Here is an 18,431-nt window from a genome sequence, read left to right on the forward strand (position 1 = left end):
TTGTGCTGAGAAGTTTGATACCAAACTTCCCAGTTTTCAGTGTAGCCATTATGGTGCTGTGGAGTTCGTGTTTGACAAACTCCCAGACCATATACTCTTATGGCTACCCTGCACTTACAATGTCTAAGGTTTTTGTTTAGACACTGTAGGGGTACCATGCTCATGCACTGGTACCCTCACCTATGGTATAGTGCACCCTGCCTTAGGGCTGTAAGGCCTGCTAGAGGGGTGTCTTACCTATACTGCATAGGCAGTGAGAGGCTGGCATGGCACCCTGAGGGGAGTGCCATGTCGACTTACTCGTTTTTGTCCTCACTAGCACACACAAGCTGGCAAGCAGTGTGTCTGTGCTGAGTGAGAGGTCTCCAGGGTGGCATAAGACATGCTGCAGCCCTTAGAGACCTTCCTTGGCATCAGGGCCCTTGGTACTAGAAGTACCAGTTACAAGGGACTTATCTGGATGCCAGGGTCTGCCAATTGTGGATACAAAAGTACAGGTTAGGGAAAGAACACTGGTGCTGGGGCCTGGTTAGCAGGCCTCAGCACACTTTCAATTGTAAACATAGCATCAGCAAAGGCAAAAAGTCAGGGGGCAACCATGCCAAGGAGGCATTTCCTTACACATTCCCTGTAACATTGGGAGACATTGGTATTTGGAATGAGTAGAAGACAATGTGTTAAATAGAAAGTCTTCTTCCAGTGGTTCAGGATGCATAACCACTCCATGTTAAGCTGCTGCCCTAGATATTACTTGGGTGTAGGCAGTGGTGTCTTCTGGAGGAGAAGGTTTAGATGGGTAAAGGTCTGGATCATTGTCCGGGATGGTATCAGGGTCATAGAGATCCCATGGGTCTACTGTATCTCCATGTGAGTATAATGAATATGTTGAAGAAGGCAATGGTGGTGGACTATTATGAGGAGAGAAAGAAAGCTTTGGAGAGTGAGGAGGAGAAATATGGAGAGGTGCTGGTTTCTCTTTTTGTTTCTGCACTTTTGCTGGTGGTTGAACAGAGTTGAAGTCCTCTTGGAAAGCCAGCTTTCTTTTTGTTTTTAAAGGAGGTGCATTGATGATTCGTCCTGTCTCCTTATGTATATGGATTCTCGATTGCCTCTCATCCATAACTTCCAGTATTGGTTCAATCTCAGTCTCTTCTTCAGAAGCCATATGAGATTTCATCATGGGCTTTGAGATTTGCTTTAACTTTCACGAAAGTCCCTGTTCTTCTATACATGAGGTTTTTTCGGCACCAAAGTGTGTAACTTTTTTGGTCCCGAAAAAGTAGTTGGATGTCTCGGCCCTAAAAACCAATTGCCGAGTTTTCGACTCTGAGGAATTGGGTCTTTTAGTTGAGCCTGAAGTGGAGGTTTTAATCGATTTACTCCACTCAGAGGTGGACGGAGGAGTGGCCTTTTTCGGCACCAACCCCGAAAGGTCGGTCACCAACAGTCTTTTTTCAGGCCAAACCATGGCTTTCCGGCAGTGGTGTAACCCAAGGCCTTCAAATGTTTTTTATGCAGGGGTGTAAGGGGCAGACGTACTCACCTGCTGGCCAGCTGTGATGGGCCTGTCGTCTTCCGATTCCTATTCGGAGTCTATGTCACGGATGGAGACTGCCACCTGCGTCTGCTCTTCCTCCATGACGTCAAGATGTTCGGTGCTTTTTGGACACCATTTCGAGTCTTCGGGCTTTGCGATCTCTCAGGGTCTTCTTTGATCGAAATGAACGACAGGCCTCGTAATCTTCCTCCCGATGGTCGGAGAAAGGCCAAAATTACAAACCAGGTGTTGGTCTGTATAGGGGGAACTTCTCGTGGCACCGAGGGCAGAATCTGAATGGAGCACGATCCATCGGGCTTTCCACGCGGTAGACCCAAGTTGGGCGCACGCGCGCTCCGACGGGCGAGATGAAGGTTCCGACGGTACTACTGGTTCGATGCTAGATGGGGAAACGGGATCGAAACAATACTGACGAATAAATAGGTTATCTAAAATTTTCCGAATCAAAATCTCGGAGCGAGAGGAAATATGTCCGTCCCCGACCGCGGAAAGAAAACAACCTAACAATGGAGTTGATACCCATGCGCACTGTAGCCGAGAGGAGAAGTCACTCGATCCAGTGACTCCGAAAAGACTTCTTCAAAGAAAAACAACTTGTAACACTCCGAGCCCAACACTAGATGTCGGACGAGCTATGCATAGCATATGTATCTGCAGCTACACACATTAAGATTTTTTTTTTAAATAGCATAGCTGTCCCTTTTTTGGTATAGCAGAGAGATTAAGTAAAGCCAGGCAGTCTAGCCACATAGGCTGTCATGGTAGGAGTTAAGAATAGAAGGTGTGCCTTTAACAACCCAGGGACCACCAGTATCCTATCATGCTGAGCAGGTGGCAGTTGCTTCAATTCTTTTTGAGGCAATGCATGATGATATAGAGGTCCACTGGTTACTTCTGTTCACTCCACCAAGGAGGAGGGGGAGTTGCTCAATACTATAATGGAAATACCCCTATGAGAGAACTGGAGTTACAGGTAAGGAATTTCCATTTATAGTCATAAGCACTGAATAGAGTAGCAAACCCATCCCAACTTAAAGCAGTGGAGAAAACAGAGAGTGAACTAAGGTAGAGTTTTTAAGCAAATACATTTCTGAGGGAAGCCTGTCCTACTTGAGCATCTGTTCTGGTATCAGAGTCCAGGCAGTAATGTTTGGTGAATGTATAGGCAGATCGCCACATGGCTGCTTTGGAAATTTATGGTAGAAGGATATTTCTAAATAGAGCAGCTGCAGCCGCTTTAACTCCTGTGGAGTGTGCTTTAGGCTTAGTTGATTGTGTCTTGTTAGTGATTGGATATTACAATAGGATGGAGGAAACTATCCATCGGGAAACTATATAGTTTGGAAGTGGCTAAGCCCATAGGGTCAGACCATAGTTGATAAACAATTGCTTTTATTTGCGGATGGGTCATGTCATATCGGCATAACATTTTAAAACTTTCCACACATCCAAGGAATAAAGAGTTCTTTCAGCTGGAGTTCAGAGATTCTGAAAGATTTTAGGTAATATTATGGTCTGATTAACATGGAAATCTGAAATAGCCTTCAGAAGGAATTTCGGGCGAGTTCTCGTACCCAATTTGCTAGGAAGACTGTGTATGGTTCGTGAGAACAAAGTGCTTGTATTTCGCTCACCCTGAGATCCGCTGTTATTGCTAAAAGGAAAGGTGAAAGCTATCTTCCATCAAAGGTGTTGAAGGGAGGCTTTGTAAATAGGCTCAAAGGGACCCTGCATAAAACAAGACAGTACAATGTTAACCTCCTAGGGAATTGAAGGACGCCTAATGGAGGGAAAACATTCTTCAAGCCTTCTAGAAAGTTTTTGATGACGGAAAGTTTGGGAAGAAAAAAAAGGTTTGTGAAGGACATCTTCTGTAGGCAGTAAGGGCTACCAGGTGAACTTTTATAGAAGAGGATTTCAAGCCAGATTTCGCTAGGAGTAATTATGAAATCTTCCTGGCAAGACGTAAAGTCAACTTTCTTAGAGGAACACCAAATGCAGAACCTCTTTCAAATCAAGGCATACGCAGAACGTGTTGAAAGCCGCTTAGCCTCTCAGAGGATGTCCATACAGTCCTGTGGAAGATTAAAGTGCCTATACTGCACAAGTTCTGGAGTCAAGATACCAAATTCACAGAGGAGAGATTGGGGTGTACCATCCGGCCTCCGAACTTTGTTAGCAGATGTGGCCTGCATGGCAGCTTAAGATGTAGACGGACGGACCGGTGAAGGAGGTCCGTGAACCACCATTGGCATGGCCACTCCAGAGCTATTAGGATCATATTGGCTCTCGAGTGGGACAGCTTGATGAGGACTGATGGAACCAGGGGAATCGGTGGAAAAGCATAAAGAAATCTGGCATACCAGCTGATCCATAAGGCGTTCCCCAGTGTACCTGGCTGTAAGTACTTTGAGGCGAAGCTTTGGCATGTTTTGTTTTCTGCTGTGTCAAACAAGTCGATGACTGGGGTGCCCCACAGTTGAAAGGTGTTTTGTACAACATCGTCATGTAAGAACCACTTATTGTGATTTTCTTGTAGAATTCTGCTGGAGAGTCTGCATGAGCATTTTGCACACCTGGAAGGTGAGTTATGGTGATTGTTAGGTCCCTGGCTATTAGCCATTTCCAAATTGTTTGCGCCTCCTTTGACATGGGCCTGGACCCCGTCCCTCCATGCTTGTTGAGGTAGTACATGGTGGTTGCATGGTCCATTTGAACAAGCAGGGAGTGGGATCTGAATGGGTGAAACGCCTTTAGCACTAGATGGACCGCATGTAGCTCTCGGAGATTGACATGTGTCATCTCTCTTTCTGTGAACATTTGACATGGATTTGGAGGTGATTCATGTGGGCTCCCCATCCCAGCAGTGAGGCAACAATCACTATTGTTTGAGGAGGAACCTCCTGATTAAAAGGCATCCCTCTAAGCAGGTTCTTTGGAGAGCACCACCATTTCAGGGACAGCTTCTCATGACAGGATAAGTCTATCCTGTCTTCCCATTTACCAGCTGGTCCCACAGGTCCACAAGACATTTTTGGAGAGGATGCATGTGGAGACAGGCATTCGGTGTGAGGGAGATGCAGGAGGCCATCGAGTCGTGTAGAGAGGATACTGTTCTCACCATTGGACGGGAAGCTGTCATGAGAGAGTGACAAGGACTGATAAGCGTCTCTCCTCTGAAGGTCACACTATAGCCTGTATTGCATCAACAGAGGTTCCCAGGTAATGTAAGGTTTGAACCGGGACAGACGTTCCTTTGGTGAGTTTTACATAAAGGTTTAACCTTTGAAGGTGACTGCAAGTCCAGTTGTAGTGAAGCTGAGACATTGACGCCTTGATTAGCCAATCATCTAGGTAGGAGTACACTAATATTTTGTGCTTCTTGAGATGGGCAGCCACCACTGCCATGCACTTTGAGAATGTTCTAGGTGCTTGACTTGAGACCAAATGGAAGTACTTTGTAATGATAGTGGTCTTGCCCCACTACGAACCTTAAGAACCTCTGATGCTTTCTGACGATTGAAATATGGAAGTATGCATCTTGAAGGACGATGGAACAAAGCCAAGACTCCTGGTGTAAGTGGGGATAGATTTGGTGTAATGACAGCATTCAGAACTTTTCTTCTCAACTCCACTTGTTGGCTGTTTTGAGGACTAGAATGGGTCTGAATTAGTTTTCTTCTCTTTTTTTCACCAGAAAGTACCTGGAGTAAATGCCTGTCCCACATTGCTGGTGAGGAAGGAGTTCCACCACTTGCTTTTGTAGGAGGATGTTGACTTCCGACCTTAACAGCAGGAGCTGAAAGTTGGACAGTTTCGGAGAGATGGACAATGGATGGCTGGTGAACCTGAGACAATATCCATTTGCACATTGATCAGAACCCAGGCATCTTTTGTGGTTTTCTCACTCTGCTAGATAATGAGATATGCTTCCCCCTACCATAGGGGGAAGGGGAACGTAAAAGTTTAGGTTTTTGACCCTGATGGTTGCTTGCCTCCTTGAGGGGGCTGCTGGGTGGATCTTCCCCTAGCCTGCTTCCTTTGGTATATTTGGTAAGGTAGTTGATGCTGCTGCTGTCCACCACCTTGTTGGCATCCTTGATACCACTGAGGGATTTGAACCGTCTGCGTATATAAACTACATTGGTAGAGACGGAAAGATTTTCTTTGCTCTCTGGTTCTCTCTAAGTCAACTGCCTTCAGAGTCTCCATTTCCACTTTCATTTGTGCGATCTCATCATCCGTGTGGCTTTCAAATAGAGTAGTATCTGAGAATGGGAGGTTTAATATTCTCTGCTCTATTCTGCCTTGAGGGACGTAAGGCGAAGCCAAGAGTGTCTTCTAGGAGCGACATCATGGCAGTACTCATGCGCTGCTAGGAGGGAAGCGTCTGCTGTAGCTCTAATAACTTGATAAGATACCATTAATCCTTCACTGATGAGTAAAAGGCCTCAGCCACCACAGGGTCGAGGGGCAATTAAACCTGCTTGCCCATGCCCCACTCAAAGGAGTTCCGACAGATGTGTATAACGTTTGCCAAGCAGTAAGCTTCCTCAACCCCCAGTCAATAGTTGAAGCTGCAGAGACATGGGTTAAAAGGAACATACATATTTTAAATGCTAATTTGATCACAGGGCAAGGAACTCCCAGGAAAAACATAACCCTAAAATTAAACAACAGTAAAGTAATATATAATAAAAATCAGCAATTGAAATGTACTATTAAAAATATAGTTTAAAGTGTTCTAAGATTTACATCAAAATTCTGAAAAAAGGTCTGAAAAAATTGACCTAAGAGAAGGAAGCAGATTTTGAAAAAAGTTATGTTACATATTTGTAAGAAATTATATAAAACATACAGATATACATAAAAGCACATCTGTATCATATATTCCCACACACCATATAGAATGAAATAAAATATAAATAAAAGTTTAGACACAGAGATGCTAAACATTTATACATGTTGATATATAGGTCAATAAACTGACAATAATATGTCTGGGAAGTTCATCCTGCATAGGGTAACTTGGTAAAGATACAAGCGTAGGGGATAGATTAGACAAATGTGCAGATTACTAGCAATTATACCAAATGTTAGTTTAATAGTTCTTATGCCCAATAAGTTTGTAATTTCTTTCAAAGCATAATGGAAACCCTTGGATCCAACGGGACCTGAGTAATAACTAACTTCACAAAAACAATGGTCCCTATGGTAGCAGTAGTATTTACACCATTATCATGAGAAATATGTGTGTTACCTAACAATGTTTTAATATAACATGATCTAAATACAGTAATATATATATATATATATATATATATATATATATATATACACACATATACAATGACCGTAGGGTAAAAAAACATGCACAGTGCTAAGTGACAAAATGTGAGATATGACTGTCACAATCTATAAAGTATTAGTACAGCTTGTCTATTTTAAATTATTATTATGGTAGGTCTGTACGGTCTGTCACAACGCTTAGATCCACTGGAATTATTGGATCAACACCAGGACTTAATTTATGTTGTGTCTGAGAAAGTCAAAAGTATAACCTAAAAATGATAGAAAGTGTTTCCCAGGAGGGACAGATGCAAGCGCACAAATGTGACTCGGCAAGAAATGGCGAGTCGGAGCCTGTAGAAGGATGATAAGTAGTAGGATTGATTTGTATTACTAGCCGGAGCTGTGTTATACATAAGAGAATTCAATGTGTAACTTCTTAAGCAGCTCAGAACTGCATCAGGAGACCCCTCGAAATTTGGTTCAGCTTTGGCTTTACTGAGTGTTGGTAATCAGCTACGTCTTGGTGTTCCACGTGCTGGGAGCCTCCTGGTGTCCTCCTCCTGGACAGTCTCTACCGCTAAAAAGCCAGGAACTCTTCTCCTCAAGCAGGCAGGCTTCTAGGCATTTAGGCAGACCTTCAACTTCTACAGGAAGCTGCAGACTTCCGATGATGTCTCCCGACCTCTGGGACCCTGGCTGTCATGCAGACAGGAGTCCTGTTCACAAAGCAGTCCTACAAGTACACTGCTGCGCACTCCCACCCTCAGTCAAGAAGAAGTAGGAACTGGAAGAAAGTGGGGTGGTTTGTGCCCCACTTTTATACTCATTTTCCAGAAAGTGGATTTGGATTTACTGCCTAAGGCTTTAGAAACAGTTTGGGCTGGTTTTCTTAGATGTCATTTTTATTTTCTGCCTGTTCCTTAGGCAGATTACTTGTGCTAAACCAGTGGCCACCCGAAACAGATTCTATTGGTCTTATAAATCAGGGTATCACCACACACAGAGTCCTAATACCTCACGTGACCCAGGAAAAAAACCTGGTCATATTAAAGATTCACAAAAACTCAATCCACTGCCACCATCACTTTATTGACTTATCCAGGGCATGGACAGCAATCCTATACATGCAATGAGGGCATGCTTCGGAGGCCTCTATACCTCACTAAACAGGTTCTAGATCTCTAATTTCCAGGGACAGGCCTTGAGCTAATGGCACACTCACAAAGTCAGTATACTAGTTTAACATGCAATCAAACACTCAGAGAAAGGGACATCTGTTCGCCAAGCAGGGGACGTCTTTTCACCATGCAGGGGACATTCGCAACCCAACAGATATTTTCTTTTACAATGTCAGTCTATATTATCCTTGTTCCTGATTGCTGTAATATTACGGTATAAGTTATATATAAAGCCAGTGGGGACATGTGCTTGTAGGTATAAACAGTATTTTGTCTTACTAGTAATTGCTGTTTTTTTATTTATTTATTCTTCAGCAAAAAAGGGCTCAACTTAATTAACTGTATCTTTTTATTGTGTATGAAAATAGAGCATACCATCTAACATTTAGAGACTTCCTTTGCTAAACAGTTTTTAGGACCCTTGTTCAACATGTTCTTGCGAACATACTCTAATTTTGGGGTAATTTATCAAAAACAATCTGTTAAACTCACAAAATGTCTAAATAATCCAAACTCTTTTCATCAATGAAAGGTCACAGATGCTACATACAAAGTTTCCGATTGCAATGCTGTATTTATGTTGCTAAAGAAACATGCCAACATAAATTATAAATAAATAAACAGTTGACTTTCAGTTACAAAGACAGCTCTCAATAAGAGATGTGGTGCACCAGCCTAAGTGGCCAATCATTGTCTAGTGAAAGCCAATTTTTTCTGCCCATAAACATGTTATGGAACCAAAGGGACTTTCTTACCTCTGTAATCACCAATACCTGGTCAATTACATTTATACACAGGTTTGCAACCATTGCTATATATGCACTGGCCAAATAAACGTAGACATTTCTTAAATCTGCTTTTGAAGACAGTGTGCACCATTTCATTATCATTTACACATGTGGCTTTCTTCATTTTCAGCTTAAGAAGTTGCTATTTATAAGAGACTTTAAACAGTAATAGAGAAGTGTTTCTTCTGCATGATCTTGATGATATTGTAAACAATATAATATGTACTTATTGTGTATTTCTCAGAAGAATAATCAGCTAGGACTGTCTGCCCCAAAACCTTATTGTCCTTTCAAAGGGCAGATGGGATTAGGGTGTATGAAGCCTTTGCTTGAGACTCCCTGTTCTTTGATGCAGAAATTGCAAGTAAGAATTACATTCTTGGGTGACTAACCAGTACTAAGAAAGTCCAAAGCAGTGTTGCTTACCACATTAGAGAAGACATGTAGAGTCAAGTGCATACCATGTACATGTATTTGAGAATCACATGAACAAAATTAGTTACACAATTACTCTGTTTCGCAACTATAATTTTAGCATCTCACCTCTGAAAGGTTTTCTTTGCACAGTGGACAGTGTGGGTTGTGGTCAAGGCAGCGCTCAAGGCATTTGAGGCAAAATGTGTGTCCGCATGGCGTAGTGACTGGCTCATAGAACAGCCTAATGAAGTACAAGAAAAGATAGTTACTTTAGTGCTGCCTGGAATGCAGAAGTATTCTGGGAGAAATGAAAGACCAAGCCCTCCGTTTGTCTTTTACTTCATTCATTTTAGTTTGGCTTGCGGTTAGTTCTCAAGAAGAGAAAACTATTTCAATTCTGTAATGAAAAAAATAAAATGAAGAGCAATTTTCAGTCTCATCATCTAGTTCTGTAAATCAGAGTTCTGATGAAAAAGGATGGAAGTAAGATGAAAGTATGTAGGCTTAAAACAATGACCTTTACTCTGCTTATGATTTTTAACTACATAGTAAAACTGTAAATAACATAACTTACCAGAACTCCATGACCATTAAGCATTAAGAGTGAGGAAAATGTTAATTACCCAGTAAGCATCTGTTTGTGGCATGTAGTGCTGTAGATTCACATACTGCGCATGCTTCCCGACTGGATGGACTCTGCCTTTCTCCACAAGTGCTGTACAAGGGCTTGGCTTGAGCTTGCCTCCTGTTCTGAAGTCTCAGGGCCACGAAGACTTCATCTACTAGCTCCTAGCTAGTCCACTAACTTCAGCGACTCCAGAACCAGTGCCACTGTCTGACACTGCACCACTGCCTGCTCTGGCTCTGTGGTCTTCGCTGAACACAAGACCACGGCCTGCAACGTAATCTTGAAGTCGCCGCAACACAACTGAAGTTCTGCGGTGCAATCATGACACTGCGAAACCGATACTTCACGCCTTTACCTGTAGGACTAATCGACCCCGCCGGGTCACAAGGAGCCTATGCCTCGCCACCAATGCTGCATCATCTCCCGCGCAAGTTGGACGGAACCTACATCTCGCCTTGCCTGTGCAACACTGAGAAACAGACACCTCACCTCCCTGGCCACAGCCAGGAACCAATGCGCCACCAGCCCCAGCAACGCCTCATCTCCCAGACTCCTTGCTACATGTTTGTTTTTTCATTTACCAAAGGTACTGTGCCTGGGGTCCATATGAACCCACAACTGGCCCGCACTTCCTCGCGAGAGGAGTCGGGCTGTTGGGAACGACTGTCAAGACATCATAATTGCCCAAGTTGGAGCTATTGTGTTTTTAATTGCTATACTAAGTGTTAATCTTTTTTAATTAATATCTTTACTTGTGTACATTGGATTCTTTACATTTTGGTCTGATTTTATTCAGATAAATAATCTTTTTTTCTAAACTGGTGTGGAGTACTTTTTGTGTTGTTTGCACTGTGCTACTGTACGAGTTATTACACAAATGCTTTTACACATTGCCTTCTCAGTTAAGCAGCCCTGCCTGCTCTGGGCCAAGCTACTGGAGGGTGAGCACAGGAAGATTTTGGTTGTTTTGTGACTTACCCTGACTGGGACTGTGGTCCCTACTTGGACAGGGTGCGTACCTCTGCCAACCAGAGACCCAATTTCTAACAATCAGCAATGCAGTGGTTCCCAAACTGTGCGCCACAGCACCCCTGTGCACCGTCACAACTAGCCATGGGCACCGTGCAACAAGCACACAGATTTAAGGGAACATGTGACAACGCAACTGCCTTGAAAGCACTGGGGTTTGAATCAATGCTTGAAGGTTGTGGCACACCAAGCAGCCCGTTCGGATGCAGAATCCAGGGGCCCTTGCAGCCTTTAAATTTAGGCTTGTGTAACACCATAAACTCTCGAAAAACAAGCATCTGGTCCCTGGGGGTGCCTCAACAGCAAGATAATTGAGCTCCCCAAAAAAGTGAAATACAGTATGAAAGGATGCGATGGAAATGTGGTGATAATGCGCCTTCATTAGTACTTATGGGCTGCCTCAGTACATCATTTACAAAATAAAAGAATGTGACACAAGGAAGACCACACGGACATGCATCTCCAGTAAAGAACAGTAAAACGTTGTGATTGCCAATACATTTCTCTGTGTTATCTGCCCTGTGGGCAATGGATGTTTCTCTATTGCTCCACTTTACAGCTGCATTTTTGGTTATTTTCTTAGATTGGGTCAAATTAGAAATAAAATCATTTTACAACTTTTTTGGTACGTTCCATTTCTTTTTTTTTAATGAAACAATTCTGCTTGCGTGCACATGTACACTCTGCATTTGGCAGTTGCACTTATGTAGCACAGATGAGGCGACGCACTGCCCTTCACGGTAAAGCACTGCAGTGATGTAATCTGGATGAAACAGAGCTATATCTGGGGAAGATAGATAGACCCACACACACAGGGCAAAGTGAGGGCTTGACGGTGATTCATTTTAGAGCAGAACTGTAACTTTCCATTCAGTTTCTTTACTCACTATTTTGACAGAACTCTAGGTGTTTTAAAATAGTGTTCCACAATGTCATTGTGAGGAACATTTCATTGGTTGCGTGTTTAAGTTGTACTTTTACTAAACAATGGGAGTGTGAAAACAATGACTTTGGTGCTGAAATTATGTGAGAGATATTTTTGCTGCACAATAACACTCTTGGAAATAAAAATGAACTCAGGCAGCTCATTGGATTTTCATGTCTGCTGCAGCAATGTGTATACGGTTTGTGAGCAGAGCAAACTCAACTCTTCCTCACAATGAGGTTGATACAACGAGAATCAACATGGTTGAATAATAATACACCCTCATATTAAAGCTGCAAGTGAAGGCTCACTTGGAGGGCAGTAAACAAACTAATTAGAAAAACACACAAGGTGAAAAGGTGCATTGTGAGTTTGCGCTAGGAAACACCAGAAAATTAAGATGTTAGGGAGTGGGGGGTAACTTGCGGGCGTGGTCTTGGATGTGTGGACTTAATTATCGGGCATTGGGCGTGCTTCTAGGCTTTCAGGACGTATATGATTATAATACCTTCATCATCTTCAACCCAGTTATGTTCAGAGATTAAAATTGAAGTACTACTGAAGCCGGGCTTACCTTACCCCACTGCCCCAAAAAAAAGTAACATAATGGGGAGCCGCGGACAACGTCCTATAGGTCATGGTAACCTCTGAGCTATTGGTATATTGCCTAGGCAAGCCATTGAAGCCCCTATCTTGCTAGTAGAATGTGCTCTAGGAGTTGAGGGCAGAGTTCTTTTGGCTTTAATGTAACACATTTGTATACTTTAAACTATCCACCTAGCAATGCCCGATTTAGAGATGGGCTTTCATTTGTCAGGGGGCAAATGAAACCAAATGTTATTTGGTTTACAAAATTATTTAATTCTGTCAATATAGTGCATAAGAGCTCTTTTAACATCTAAAGTATCAAGAGCCCTTTCCGCAACTGATTCTGGGTGAGGGAGGTGCACACGTCATTCCAATGATTAAGGTGGTAGTGGGAGACCACCTTCAGAAGAAATTTTGGGTTTGTGAGAAGAACTACCCTATCTTTATGAAGCTGGAAGAAAGGTTCTTCCAAGGTTCGTGCATGGCGTTCACTGACACATCTGAATGAAGTAATGGCAATGAGAAAAGCAAACTTCCTAGACAGAAATTGGAGGGAGCAATTGTGTAGTGGTTCAAACGGAGGTCCCATACGTCTTGAGAGAATAATGTTAAGATTCCATGAAGGTGCTGGTGGAACCTGCTGTGGAACTACTCTTTTAGGGCGCCTCATTAAGGCTTTAATAACTGGTATTTTAAACAGAGACAGATGTCTGTTTTGAAGGTATGCAGCAACTGCTGCTAAATGTAAGCGTATGGATTGGAATACAAGGCCAGAATGTAGATGTAGTAGGTAACAATGTCTTGCGATGACACACAAATCCTTTCCATTTAGCTGCATAACATGCTCTAATTGGGCTTTTACATGATTCTTTAAGGACGGCCACACAGTCAGATGGAAGACTGAGATAACAAAACTCTATGACTTCAGGAGCCTAATTGCCAAGTTTAGTTCTTTGGTAATTTGGTGCCCGATTTCTGGGGGGAAGTTTCTCATGAGGAACTATTGTTAGTTTGAGAAGAGCTGTGAACCATAGCTGTCGTGCCCATGTGGGAGCCACCAGTATTAGTGTGAGGGATGTTTGCCTGAGCGTTCAAACCAGAAACTGAAGAAGAGGGAAAGGTGGAAAAGTGTAGGCAAATATCACTGACCAGTTCATCCATTGCCTTTGGATCGGGGGTGTGGGAACCTGGATGCAAAGTTTGGGCATTTTCCATTGTCCGCAGTTGCGAACAGATCTAGATCTGGAAACCCCCCACCTTTGGAAGTATAGGAGTAGGTCTTGTGAGTGGAGTTCCCACTCATGGACCTGCTGCCGCATCCTGCAGAGAAGATCAGCAAAGTTGTTTTGTGTTCCCGGAAGATGTTCCACTAACAAACAAATGTTCTGACAGAGAGCCCAATGCCAGATTCTCTGCGATAGGTGGGATAACTGTAGGGAATGTGTCCCTCCCTGTTTTTTCAAATAGTAAATGGTTGTCAAGTTGTCTGATCGGATCAAGAAAACCCTGCTGCTTAGGTGATGAGTGAATGCTTTCAACGCAAGGTGAACAGTAAACAGCTCTAGGTAGCTGATGTGGAGACTCTGGTGTTTGGTGTCCCAAAGACCCTGGACTGTGAGATCCGGTAGGTGAGCACCTCAACCAGTCCGTGATGAGTACGTTGCTAGTATGATCTGGGGAACAGGGTCGAGTAAAGGCCGCTCTTTTTAACAGGTTTTTGTGTTCCACCATGCAGAGAGCGATGAATGCACTATCTACCAACACCAGACTTTCCAACTGACCATGTGACTGAGACACTGGCTTGCCAGACATTCCTGCAGCGGACACGTGTAGTCATGCATTTGGTACTATGGAGATGCACAAGGTCATCATATCAAGAAATCTCATGACAGCTCTGACTGTGAATTGTTGACTGGGTGTTTGAAAGTTGTGTACTCGTGCTGCATTTGGATAGGATAATCCTGTTTGTTTAGAGTGACCCCAAATACGGTTGAATCTGAAGAGGCTTAAGGTGTGAATTTTCGGAAGTCGACGGTGAGACCTAATTGATATAGTAAGTATGAGATAGTTTAGGTGTGTTGAAGACACAGTAGGAGAGTCCTGGCTTTGATGAGCCAGTCATCTAGATACGGAAAAACATACTTGTTTTGTCTGCACAAAAGGGCTGCTACCACTGCTAGGCATTTTGTGAACACTTGAGGTGCAGTTTTTACCCCGAATGGAAGTACTTTTAATTGGTAATGTTTGCCTGCTATCAAAAATCGAAGCCATTTGCGATGTGCTGGTGTCATGGGAGTGTGAAAATATGCATCCTTTAAGTCTAGTGGCGAGAAGAAATCGCCTTGATGGAGAAGCGTGATCACATCTTGGAGAGCGACAGCATGGAAATGCTCTGACAGGATGTAATAATTTAATGGCCGTAGATCATGGCTGTAAAGATCCATCCTTTTTGGGTATTAGGAAGTATAGAGAGTATATTTCTGATCATTGATGTTGTAGAGGGATGGACTCTATAGCTTCTTTGAGTAAGAGAGCCTGAACTTCCTGCTTGAGCAGTGTATGTACCTGGAGAGAGCCTGTGAGGACGAGGTGGAATGTTTGGAAGTTTGTTGATGATCTCCAGACAGTAACCATGATGGGTAATGTCCAACACCAACTGATCCGATGTTATGGATTGTCAAGTGAGGAAGAACTGCTGCAATCGTCCCCAGACAGGTGGGGAATGATCTGGGAGAAGGGAGTCACTGTTTTATGGCAGTGCAGCACCATGCGGGGAAGCAACTTTGCCTCTACCGTTTATATTGTTGCCCGTGTGGTATCCTCTGGAAGGGGATTGATGACTTTGCCCTCAGTGGTATGAGGAGGAGGAGGCAGGTGATTCCCGAACGGAAAGAGCCTGAAACAGTCTTGATCTGAAGCTTGGTGATACATGACCGAATCCAATGGAAGAAGAGAACAATCTAACAATGGAGTCGATGCCCATGCGCATTACCACCAAGAGGAGAAGTCACTCTACCTTGTGACTTGAAAGACTTCTTTGAAGAAAAACAACCTGCACACTTACAGACCCAAAACTAGAAGGCAGAAGTATGCGCAACATGTGTATCTACAGCCACACATGCCATCAAACATATTACTATAAAACAATCACTGTTCCTAGCAATGCAATCATAGAACCAACCTTCTCTGCATAAATTCTCCAAGACTATAGAGGTCTCTATAGAAGTCAACCAACTAAATAACTTAAAAATTACTTAAAGACCCCTTGGAAATGTTTGAAAGCAAGGACGAATGGAGATCTTAACACCCAGGCACCCACAGTCATTGTCATTCCCACAGAACCACATCTCAGATCTAAGATTTTGATACCTGAAAAATAACCTGCAATATAAAGGAGAAATAAATCCATACATTACACTTATTTTGGGAAAATAACAGCATGCATCTGAGAAGACTATGTTAAGATTATATTAACAATAACATACAGTATCTTTTGTATGCAAAATCAAGAACCAGTGACTAAGGGACAGGAATCGGGCTAAAGTGATGTAAATAAAGGGATTGTGGTTCATTTTCAGTGTTACAGTTCCTTCAGAGGTCTGCAGATGACTTAGTACTAGACTGTGAAGACTGAAAAAGGTTAATGATTACCTCATACAAAGAGAACACTCAAAGTCAGAGCTCTCCAAATGGACTAGAGAAATCTCACAGATGTTATAGGTGGTCACAGTTTTCTCAGGCAAAGATTCTGCAGCTGAAAAATAATTAAAATAACATGAAGAAAGGTTAAGGTCAGTGAAAATTGAACCAAAGGCAGTAGAATGCTTTACCAATACCAAGAAATAACAGGCTTGGAAAAACATTATTGACCTGTGAAAGACTGAGCTTTGATTCAAACTAGTCAACAAAAAGATGCAGTATATAATGTATCAACACACACAGTTTTTAGCTATGAAAGGCGTTGCTTGCATTGCAACTGCAGAAATGGTGGTTTTAAGTGCACACTATTAGATGTATGTCCATAAGCCAACAGAAATACCTAGCACAATGGAAAAGTAAACAAGTCATAGTGAGGTATGGCGTTTGGATGTTGTGGGTGTCTCTTCACATATTTTCAACCAAGTTTGCAATGCGCCATCATACATAAGCAAAAGAAAAGTGTTGATCGCTGATTCACCTTAATGGTGTCTGCTCCCTTTGCATGATCACCTGCTATTTTGTATTACTTCTGTAGGCGGCTCTATTTCCAGGGTGGTAATCAACCCATTGATTGTTGAAACATCAACTAGTTTATCATAAGGGTCAGAAAAGACCTCATGACCTGCATGTTTACTTTATTCTGTCTGCCTTGTATTCTACATGCTCTAGTAAATTATTATGCTATCATTTGTCCTCTCTCTGCCCACACTGACCTTATTCAACCTCTAGAAAGCACCTAGCAGCAAATATATTATGCAGTATGGATGATACAAATAAATGAACATAAAAAAAGGTGGAGTGGTAAGGGAGAAAATAGGAGGAATGTTGGAAGGAACAGAAAGGGAAAAGGAAAAGGAAAGGGAAAACAAGAGGAATGGAAATGGGGAAGAAGACAAATGGAGAAGAGACAGAAAGGATGTTTGACACAGAAAGAAGTGCAGTGAAGGACTGACAAGAGGAGGGGGACATATTGTTGGAGGTGGATAAGATAACACTGAAAAGATCCTGGTTCTTAAAAGGACAAACTTCACATGATGTCCATTGGCTGCTCTTCGTAAATCACTTCTCCCTGTACCTAAAAGCACCTGTGTAGTTCTAAAAGTTATAACCCCAAAAATAAGCACTATTATAAAGGACAGGGGAGGAGAACCTGTAAACAAGGAGAATTTTGAAACGGGTTAATCTTGAATCACTATCCCTATTTCACAGCTTTATCAAACAGTATGAGCCTTAAAACATTTCAAATCCTAGTTCTTCAGGTTCCTTGCCTGTCAAATCTGGAGTCACTTACAGACCGGTACAACACCATTAAGCATGTACAGATTTGGAAAGGGAGACGAAGCTGAGAAGAGGAAGTAACAATGTAAGGCTAACCCGAATTTGCAATCAAAAGTTGTGGATTGCAATCTTGGCTTTCTGATTTAACCAGAAATATGTAATCTCAGGCAGATGACTAAAGTCCTTTGTTCGGCCAAATCTGGTAAAAATTTGAAAGAGGCTGAAAAAGAGTATTTTAAAGTATTTTGAAGACTTGGCACAAGAGAGAGGACAGAGATAAAAATTCGAATAATTAGAGGGAAGATGAAAGTGCAGAGGTTTAGGAGAGATTTGTCCAAGTTAATTGGCTTGGGTTTCCGAAGGATAGTCCTCATCCTTTCCAAACCTGTGACAAGTCCGGTAACTACCTCTTACAGTCCACTGCAGGGATCCACTCTGCACTAGCATCACTAATACACAGGACCCTTGGCATGCTTTGCTCAGATTACACAAAAGGAAAAAAAAGGCCCTGCTATATTTGTCCATTATATCACTGCTAAACTAAAGAGGGAGTTGGTAAGGTATTATTCAGGAAAAAGTTTCCTATCTCCGTTTTGAAAGACACTGATTTCTTTACGGCTATTTAGATTAAAGGCAGATTACTGATTGTAGTCCCAGTATACAACCTCAGTGGGAACAAACGTCCGGTCTTTTCCCAGCTTTCCAGACTCTTTGTAGAATATGGTAGGGTGAAGACTAATTGGCAAGGTTGGTGAACTCAGGGTTTTTTGGGGGAGGAAGGTCTAATTGGAAATAGCTACTAATAATATTAGTGCTGTAATAGTGGATATATCAAACAAGATTAAGTTAGGGGCCACCATATGCAAGCTGATTGCTCAGTGATTCAGGCATGGGATATACATAACAACCATAGCTGCATGCCTCTGGCACCAAGGTAATACTGATTGTAAAATGTTTATCCAATGCCACATGATTTCTTATTCAAATATTATCTTTAAATATATCCCGGAAATTCAGTCATTTTCATCTAAATATCAGATTATTAGTTTTG

The 18,431-nt window shown here is 42.4% G+C and overlaps 1 protein-coding gene across 1 annotated transcript in view; it reads right to left on the bottom strand.

Moving 5' to 3' along the window:
• LONRF2 (LON peptidase N-terminal domain and ring finger 2) overlaps positions 1-18,431 on the bottom strand; it is a 245,336-nt gene that overhangs the window by 73,472 nt on the left and 153,433 nt on the right. Inside the window, exons 6-7 of the mRNA XM_069204393.1 lie at positions 16,055-16,157; positions 9,360-9,474 (exon numbers count right to left, since the gene is read on the bottom strand). Coding sequence (XP_069060494.1) covers positions 9,360-9,474; positions 16,055-16,157 — 218 coding nt within the window. The remainder of the gene's footprint in view (positions 1-9,359; positions 9,475-16,054; positions 16,158-18,431) is intronic.

Source organism: Pleurodeles waltl, chromosome 8 (genome assembly GCF_031143425.1).
Source record: "Pleurodeles waltl isolate 20211129_DDA chromosome 8, aPleWal1.hap1.20221129, whole genome shotgun sequence".
NCBI lineage: Eukaryota > Metazoa > Chordata > Amphibia > Caudata > Salamandridae > Pleurodeles > Pleurodeles waltl.